The sequence below is a fragment of the Malus domestica genome, chromosome 04 (genome assembly GCF_042453785.1).
Source record: "Malus domestica chromosome 04, GDT2T_hap1".
Classification (NCBI taxonomy): Eukaryota; Viridiplantae; Streptophyta; class Magnoliopsida; order Rosales; family Rosaceae; genus Malus; species Malus domestica.
The window spans coordinates 7,502,351-7,512,169 of NC_091664.1; the positions used below are offsets into that span (position 1 = coordinate 7,502,351).

The 9,819-nt window shown below is 35.6% G+C and overlaps 1 protein-coding gene across 1 annotated transcript; it reads left to right on the plus strand.

Annotated features, from left to right (window-relative positions):
• The first annotated feature begins 6,356 nt into the window (after positions 1-6,356).
• On the plus strand, positions 6,357-7,392 carry LOC103433029 (cyclin-dependent kinase F-4-like). The gene has a single exon (XM_008371253.4). It carries the CDS (start codon positions 6,454-6,456, stop codon positions 7,390-7,392), a length of 939 nt encoding a protein of 312 aa, XP_008369475.2. The 5' UTR covers positions 6,357-6,453.
• Positions 7,393-9,819: the final 2,427 nt, after the last annotated feature.

The window sequence follows — 9,819 nt, forward strand, 5'->3', positions numbered from 1 at the left end:
CTTTCCCTATCCTTCCTTCTTTCCCATCCATCTACACTCTTTGCATCTTCCCTCTTCCCCCTCATTTCCTTCATCCTTCCCCATCCTTTCACTAAAAAGGTTTTTTAATTTCTTCACTTTTTCTTTTTTGGTTTTTGTTTTGGCTTCCCTTGAGCTTTATTCTTTGAACTTTGTCTCAATTCCCATGAGCTGCTCTCAGATTTGGATCTTCATGGCCTTCTCCTACTCCGATGCTAATGTACATTGCGCGTCCTCTACTACCAACCTCTGCTACTCGACTTGTGTGCTTCTACTCGACTTGTGGGCCTATTTACTGTATTTTCTTACTTACTGTTGGGCTAGTATTTAGGTGGTGTGCTGCCTTTTCTTTGTACTTGCCTTTTTATTTAGGGAACTTTCATGAAAATGGCTTGGGCAAAGTTTATTTTAATAAAAAAATACCATGCTATAACTTTATTTAATTAAAAGGACTTAAAATTTAATGAAAAAACCCTTAAATTTTAATAAAAGGACAAAAGAACTTAAATTTTAATGAAAAAGACATAATTTTAATATTAAAAAAAAATCTGACACGCGCACAAACTGTTTATGAAACTTTCTACACTGTTTATGAAACTTACGAATTGTTTATGAAACTTACTACATTGTTTATAAAAATACAGTCAGGGTTAGCCACCATCTAGAACCTGCCATACCAATCAGAACTTGCAATTTTCTCAAACAATTCACTTTGTGTTGAAAAAGGCAGTTAATGGACTTGATTTGATTTGATATTGTTCCCTTCTATTATTGGCAAACCTTCCCTTATGCAACCTTGTTCCATCAAGCTACGGCTTTCCAGAAAATGAGGCACAGAGGAAACTGGGTTGATTTGAAGGTTAGGCAATTAGGGTATAGGTTTGCTAGGCTTTGTCGTGGAAGAAGGCACGGAGACAGAGAGGATGGTGCGTTTGTGGATGGAGCTAACGATGAAGTGTTGGGCAGATGGGTCATAGGCGAAGCTTTCTGTAAAGGTTGGGGGATCGAAAATTGACAATGGTGAAGAGTAACGAGCGACGGGAGTGGAGGATGAAGGTGACCTCGCAGCAGAATTAGTGGTATTAGTGAAGGAAAGATAGACTATAGGTATTGTGGGAGAGGGGATTGGGATGGGGTTTACGAAGGAGGGCGAGTTGGAGTTACAAAGTTTTTTTTGGGGGGGGGGGGGGAAGGGAGTGCACTTGGATTTTTTTTAAGTTTTTTATTTATTTTTATTTTTTGTTCTTATCATTAAATAAAATTTAGAGTATGATTTTTTATTAAAATGTAAAGATTTGAAGTCTATTTTATTATTTTTTCTTTTTATTTAATCGAAGTATTTTAGTTTGATATAAAAAAATAAAAAATAAAAAGACAGTCACACAACTAGAAATATTTTTATGGTTAAATGAAGAGTAAATTGTTTTAATGATCCCTCAACTTTAACTCAATTGGTGTAATGGTCCCTCAACTAAAAATCCATTTCCATTGGTCCCTTAACTCATCAAAATGTGCAGCTCTGGTTCTTTGCATCAACTCCATTACAAATTTCATCAAAATGAGTCACGTGACATGCATGTGAGGCTAAATCAAGAGGCAATATGGAAAATCAAATAAGAAAAATTGTTTCAATGGTCCCTCAACTTTAACCCAATTGGGACAATGATCCCTCAACTTTAACTCAATTATAGCAATGGTCTTTCCGACATAACTCATTTTAATAGAATTCTGACAGAGTTGACGAAAATGACCATATCTATACATTTTGAAGAGTTAAGGGACCAATGGTAATGAATTTTTGGTTGAGGAACCATTGCACCAATTTGATTAAAGTTGATGAATCATTGCTACAATTTACTTTGTAACAGAAACACAAGACATGTGTTGCATCTCCTTTTTGGCGGGTGAGCTCATTTCCTCGCGAATAATGTATCTTTACCATACAAATTTCATAGTTGCAAACGTTTAATTTTTAATCTTCATTTGAAGATCACCCCTAAACAAGGTTCTAAAAAACATTAGGCGCTAGTTGGGCGGTGGGTTGGCGCCTAGCGCCTAGGCGGCTTTGGCGGATTTAGGTAAATTTCTTGTATATCTTGTAAATAAGTGCATATTGGCACTTACAAAAAATTATACTTATATGAAATCCATGGATAAGATAATAAAAGAATGATAAAATGCAAAAAGAGTATCCAACAAGTCCAAAATTAAAAACACATTAAACATATATGCCATATAACTAGGCTTGGCAAACGGGTCGTGTCTGTCATGTTCGTGTCGTTTTCGTGTAACACCTGTTATCTTAACGGGTCGTGTCGTGTCACACCCGTTATCTTAACGGGTCCTTAACAGGTCAGGTCACTTTACCCAACGGGTAAAGTGACCCGACCCGTTATGACCCGTGGGTAAAGTGACCCGACCCGTTATGACCCGTTAAGAAAAATATTTTTTTCTTTCTTAAATTTGCACATACCACACATTACCACATAAATATTACTTCAAAACATTAAAACATATTTGTCGTTTAAGTACTACATCTACACTCGAAAATAAGTGCCTAATAAAAAAATAATACATACACTATTAATCTATTACAAATATTAAACGTGCAAGGATATGCAAAATGAAAAAGTTTTTGTTTTCGAGGTTGTGAAGTCTTTATCAAAAGTTTAAACTCAATTTACAAAATCCTCGATTTACATCGATCATCATGAAATTGTATTGGAACATTGGCTTGATCTCAGCCGATCGAATGGTGATCAATTTTTTTTTAAATTTAATTTAATATATATATATAATTATATTATATAATTATTATAGTTTTTAGGGGTATAAAATTGTTAAATTAATATATAGAATTATTATAGTTTATTCATACTTTTATTAAGTATAACATAAGATTTTGTGATATCCACTAGTGTAAATATTTTAAATTGAAGATCGAATTCATTTGTATTCATATAGGGTCAATGAGTGTAGTTGTAAAAAATCATCAAAATCGGAGTTAAAATAACCATTAAATCATGATTTTTCATTTTATAACCATCGAAAAGTTTTGTCTCGTTACTTGATATCTGAATGTTTGTTTTTTTGCAATTTTTGGCGTATGCAATCTCGAAGTATATACAAACATGTTTGACAGTTGGATCGTTGAAACTAATTTCGTAGAATGTGTGTATCTCATCAAAACAATAGATTCACTAACACTTAAAAGTTTATTCATACTTTCATTAAGTATAGCATAAGATTTTTTTGTACCACTAGTGTAAATATTTTAAATTGAAGATCGAATTCAATCATTGTATTCATATAGGGTTAAGGAGTGTAGCTACAAAAAAATCATCAAAATCGGAGTTAAAATGACCGTTAAATTGTGATTTTTCTTTTTATAACCGTCGAAAAGTTTTGTCCCGTTCCTTGATCTTTGCATGTTTGTTTTTTTCAATTTTTGGCGTATGCGATCTCGAAGTATATGCAAACATGTTTGACAGTTGGATCATTGAAACTAGTTTCATAGAATGAGTATCCCATCAAAACAATAGATTCACTAATACTTAAGAGTTTATTCATACTTTCATTAAGTATAACATAAGATTTTGTGGTACACTAGTGTAAATATTTTAAATTGAAGATCGAATTCATTCATTGTATTCATATAGGGTCAAGGAGTATATCTGTAAAAAAATCATCAAAATTGGAGTTAAAATAACCGTTAAATCGTGATTTTTTGTTTATAACCGTTGAAAAGTTTTGTCTCGTTACTTTATCTCTGAATGTTTGTTTTTTGCAATTTTTGGCGTATGCGATCTCGAAGTATATACAAACATGTTTGACGGTTGGATCATTGAAACTAGTTTCGTAAAATGAGTATCCCATCAAAACAATAGATTCACTAATACTTAAGAGTTTATTCATATTTTCATTCAGTATAACATAAGATTTTGTGGTATCCACTATTGTAAATATTTTAAATTGAAGATCGAATTCATTCATTGTATTCATATATGATTAAGGAGTGTGACTATAAAAAATAATCAAAATCGAAGTTAAAATAACCATTAAATAGTGATTTTTTGTTTTATAACCATCGAAAAGTTTTGTTCGGTTACTTGATCTCGGAATGTTTGTTTTTTGCGATTTTTGTTGATACGATCTCGAAGCATATACAAGTTTGACGGTTGGATCGTTGAAATTAGTTTTGTATAATTTGTATCCCATCAAGTTCAATGGTGTATGTGTACATATATATTTTTATTAAGTAGATTTAAATCTATTTATTTTGTATGTATAATTGACCGGTACATGGAGTAGTACATCACATGTCATTAAATAGTGGGATATGTTATATGTGTGATAAAAAGTTAATAACTTCAAAAAAATAAAATTTCTCACCACTTTTATTAATTTTCATGTTTCCCTCTCTTTTTTGTTTCCTTTTCAACTTTTCTTATAATTTTCATTTTTCCCTTCCTTCTTTTTCTTCAAAGGGCATCAACCTACCCATCTTTCCCTCTCCTTTTTTGTTTCCTTTTCAGCTTTTCTTATAATTTTCATTTTCCCTCATTTTTTCTTCAAAGGGTGCAGCAGGAATGGAATGAAATTATGGAATCAATGGATGCATATTAATTAATAATTATTATAGTTTTTATAAAATTTAATTTAAAATTTAATATATATATATATATATAATTATTATAGTTAATATTTTGGGGGTATAATTATTATAATTATTATAGTTAATTAATATATATATTTATTATAGTTTTTAGGGGTATAAAATTGTTAAATTAATATATATATATATATATATAATTATTATAGTATTTTTTTAGGGTTATAAAATTATAAAATTAATATTCTGCTTATCGTGTATCGTGTTACCTACGTGTATACCCGAATCAACCCGTTATCTTAACAGGTGCTTATCGGGTTACCCGATAACGACCCGATTCGTTATCGTGTCGACCCAAACACCTGTTAATTTCATGTTGTGTCATGTCGGGTTATCGGGTCGTGTCAGGGATTGCCAAGCCTACATATAACCATAGTGAAGAGTATTGTAGGATGACACATGTACAATAAGTTCACATTTTAAAACCACATAAAATGCAAAATAGGAGGGAAAATAAGGAAATATAGTAATGTAGATAGGATTTTTTTTTAGGATTTCAAAAAAAATAAAAAATAAAAGCGGCCTAGCCGCCTAGCACCGCCTAGAGCCCAACCGATTTTTCCAATTGATTTGCAAGAAAACGCCTCGAGTCACTACCGCCCAGCGCCTAGGTTATTTTTTAGAACTGCCCCTAAAAAACCATTTCAATCAAAAATCATTTAGGCATGAACAGTCCATTTATTCATAATGAACTGGACATTTATTTGATATGTTTGGATGTTTAAACGATCTCGAATTCGAATGATTTCTTGTACGAGTGATCTTCAAATAAAGATTAATAAATTGAACATTTTAGACGTTGATTCATTTGGTCCATATATAGTATTCGCAAACAGAGGATATGTGCATCCCCACATACAGGGACATAAGTATTATCCAATACGAGATTAGAGATAAATCAATGTTATTACAGACTTACATTAAAATAAAATATAAAATTTTATATATGCTATTAAAAATTAAAATTGAGAAAAGATTTGTAAATGTACAACACAAATTGAGTACATTTCGATGTGGTTAAATGACCATCGATAGAAGCATTGAAAAACCAAAAAACTAAAAATCAGACTTTTGCAATTGACGACAAACCCCTTTACATTTTCCTACAGTGGTAAGGACTACTATACTGTTAGAATGTAATTTTGATGATGAATTTAATGGAGAATTTAACAACCTGAGAATATATCTCAGGAACAATCACAAGAAAATTAGAGAGAATTTCACAGATATTTTTGGAATGCTTCTTCGATTGATTATCTCACAAGGTGTGAGGAATATTACACATGTTTTGAGCTATTCATGCATCATCGTTACACAAACTGATCTCAGCCATTCATCCATAACTAAATGAATACAATGATTACACTTGTCTACATCTAATCTAACTAGAATATGATCTAATGGCTCATATTAATCATAACATAAATCAGCAAATACATTTATAATTCAACATATACTAGGAACGAGGTGAACGCGCAACTGGGAGGTTGCTTGGATTGCACGAAACCCAACTAAAGTAGTAATCCAATCCAAGTACTGAGTTGCTTGCCGCCTTTCCTTTCGGTCAGGAACCCATAAATTGCAACCCTCCTCACATTTAGAAGTTTAGAAACTTGCCTCTGTCTCTGTCTCCGATCAAAACGCTCTCTAGTTTGTCAAAACTGGTGCTTTTTCCTGAACTTTGTCACAGATTTCTTTGGCTTTGAGGGGTTTAGTTTACTTCTTCAAGTACTCATAATTCCATCAGTTCCTAGAAACCCATCATGGAAAAGTTCGAGATGATTAAGAAACTCGGGAGTGGTGCTTTCGGGGCTGTCTTTGCTGCACGGCACAAACAGACGAACGAAGTTGTTGCAATCAAGAAACTGAACCAAAGGTGCAGTTCGTTGCAGCAGTGTCTTAGCCTACCAGAAGTTCAGTCCCTTTCCAAACTCAACCATCCCAACATTGTCCGGTTGAAGAGTGTAGTCGCCGAATATGAGTCTGCTTTCTTTGTGTTTGAGTACATGCACAGCAGTCTGCTTGATCTTATTGAGAAAAAAAGGCAAACCGGATTCACAGAGGACGAAATTAGAAACATCTGCTATCAGATGTTTCAGGGCTTGGCCTACATGCACAAAACTGGCTATTTCCATCGCGATATGAAACCAGAGAATGTCTTGGTTAAGGAGGGTGCCGTCAAGATTGGGGATTTGGGTTCTACTAAGGAGATTAATTCGCCTCCTCCCTATACAGACTACATCGGCACTATTTGGTATCGAGCTCCCGAGGTGTTGCTTCGGTCAGACCGCTATTGTCCTAAGGTCGATATGTGGGCAATGGGTGCTATCATGGCAGAGCTGTTCTCACTCCAGCCTCTATTTCCTGGTCGAAGTGATGCTGATCAGATATTCAAGATTTGCAGCGTGATTGGTAGGCCAACTTTGGGGTCTTGGCGCAATGGGTTTCTTCTTGCACACAAGATGAACTATCAGTTTCCACAAATTGACGGGCTTGGTCTGTCTGCGATGATTCCTTCCGCAAGTGAATCAGCTATCAAGCTGATTTCTTCCCTTTGTTCTTGGGACCCATCTGCGAGGCCTACTGCTGCTGATGCACTCAAGCATCCTTTCTTCATTGGCAGCCACAGGATTCCACGCGCCATCCCTTTGAGACAAAGCAATATTCTGCCTGCGTCGAATTCTTCTCTTATTTTCGTGTAGATTTGACACGAGTAATATGGATAGTTAACTGCTTTTGATTAATTAGCTTTCAAAAAGCTACAGATTTTATTTTAGCAGGTCTATTTTATTTGAGTGCTCAAAGAAGAGCGGCAGCAAGCCAACAACTAATGTATATTGTATGAAACAATTTTTGTAAGCTCTCATTAATCTGCAATATATGTTAGGAATGTCGGTACTACAAGATAGAGAATGCACAAGGTAAAGTAGAAAATGGACGCCAAGAATTTATGTGGTTCGGCAATTTATGCCTACGTCCACCAAACAAGGATCAATCTTCACTATATGAAAAAGATGAATACAACAAGAGTAGTCTTACCAAGCCAAAGACAAGGCTTGATGGATACAAGAAAGTATAACACACACTTTCTATCACTCTAAACTTCACTCACACAATGTGTAGTGGAACACTCTCACTCTCACTCTTGGAGTGGAACTCTAGCTTTGGACTTGATCCTTTGCTACTCACTCTTCTCTTGATTTGTTGGTTCACTACAACATCACACCCATATTTATAGGTGAGGGTTTGGCATTCTACTAGTTTCTAGTGTATTCTTCAAACCTCTAGCATAGAAAGATCTAGACTAGCCACAAAAGTGTGGCTTCTAGATCTTTCCATTTGCAACCAAGGAAGCTAGTACTCTCTAGCTTCTTCCATCAACTTAATAACATGCTAGAATTGTCTAGCATGCTCCAGCCATCTCTCTTGCTTACTAGAATAATCTAGAACATTGATCATGGGCTGGACCATATACCAACAATCTCCCCCTCCAGTCCATGAGGGAGGAATTCCGATCATGACTCCAAGTTACCTGGAGTCCATCCCAGCAGCCTTAATGCAGAATTCCAACTTTGATTTTGTAACCACCTTTGTCAACATGTCTGAAGAATTATTATCGGTATGAATCTTCTTCAGCTGTAGCATCTTGTTCTCGATAGCATCTCTAATCCAGTGATAACGAATATCAATGTGCTTGGTGCGTGAATGGTATGCAGTGTTCTTGCTCAAATCCAGAGCACTCTGACTATCACAATAAACGCCATAATCACTTTGCTTAAAACCCAACTCTTGGAGAAACCGCTTCAGCCACAACAACTCCTTGCATGCTTCTGTAGCGGCTATGTATTCAGCCTCGGTTGTAGACAAAGCAACACACTTTTGCAACTTGGATTGCCAAGACACGGCTCCCCCTGCAAAAGTAAACAAGTACCCAGACGTAGATTTTCTGCCATCCAGGTCACCTCCCATGTCAGCATCTGTAAATCCTTCCAAGATTGGTTTGGAACCGCCAAAGCACAAGCACATCTTAGAAGTCCCCTTCAAATATCTGAGAATCCACTTAACAGCTTCCCAATGGTCTTTCCCTGGATTAGAGAGAAACCTGCTCACCACACCTACTGCATGAGCAATATCTGGCCGTGTGCACACCATTGCATACATGATACTTCCTACTGCTGAAGAGTAGGGAACAACTGCCATTTTCTCCTTTTCTTCATATGTTTTTGGACACGACTCTTTGCTCAACTTGATATGATTGGCTAAAGGTGAGCTTACCGATTTGGCTGCTTTCATGTTGAACCTTTCAAGCACCCGTTCAACATATTTTTCTTGTGACAGCCACAACTTCTTGGATTTTCTGTCACGAATTATCTCCATGCCCAAAATCTGCTTGGCTGGCCCTAAGTCCTTCATGTCAAAGGACTTAGATAACTCTTCTTTGAGCTTTTTAATCATAAAAGCATCTTGACCGACAATCAACATGTCATCAACATAAAGCAACAAAATGATGAATTTACCTCCAGAAAATTGTTTGATATAGACACAAGAGTCAGCATGAGTTCTCTTGTACCCATTACTCACCATGAATGAGTTGAACTTCTTATTCCACTGTCTCGGAGCCTGCTTAAGACCATATAAGCTTTTCTTGAGCTTGCACACCAAAGTTTCTTTACCCTTGACTTCAAAGCCTTTGGGTTGCTCCATATATATCTCCTCTTCTAAGTTACCGTGGAGAAATGCAGTTTTAACGTCTAACTGCTCGAGCTCAAGATCCATGCTTGCTGCCATACCAAGGATAACTCGAATGGAAGTCATCTTCACCACCGGTGAGAAAATCTCATCAAAGTCAACTCCTTTCTTTTGACCAAAACCTTTGACAACCAAACGAGCCTTGTACCTTGTCATGTTGTCGTCATTTTTCAATTTGAACACCCACTTGTTTTTCAATGCTTTTCTGCCCTTTGGAAGCTCCACCAGCTCATAGGTATTATTCTTTAATAAGGAATCCATCTCTGACTCCATTGCCTTCATCCATTTATCACTGTCGTTATGAGCTCTGGCCTCCTCATAAGTTTCGGGCTCTCCATAATTAGTCAACATGATATACTCTGATGAAGAATACTTGGTAG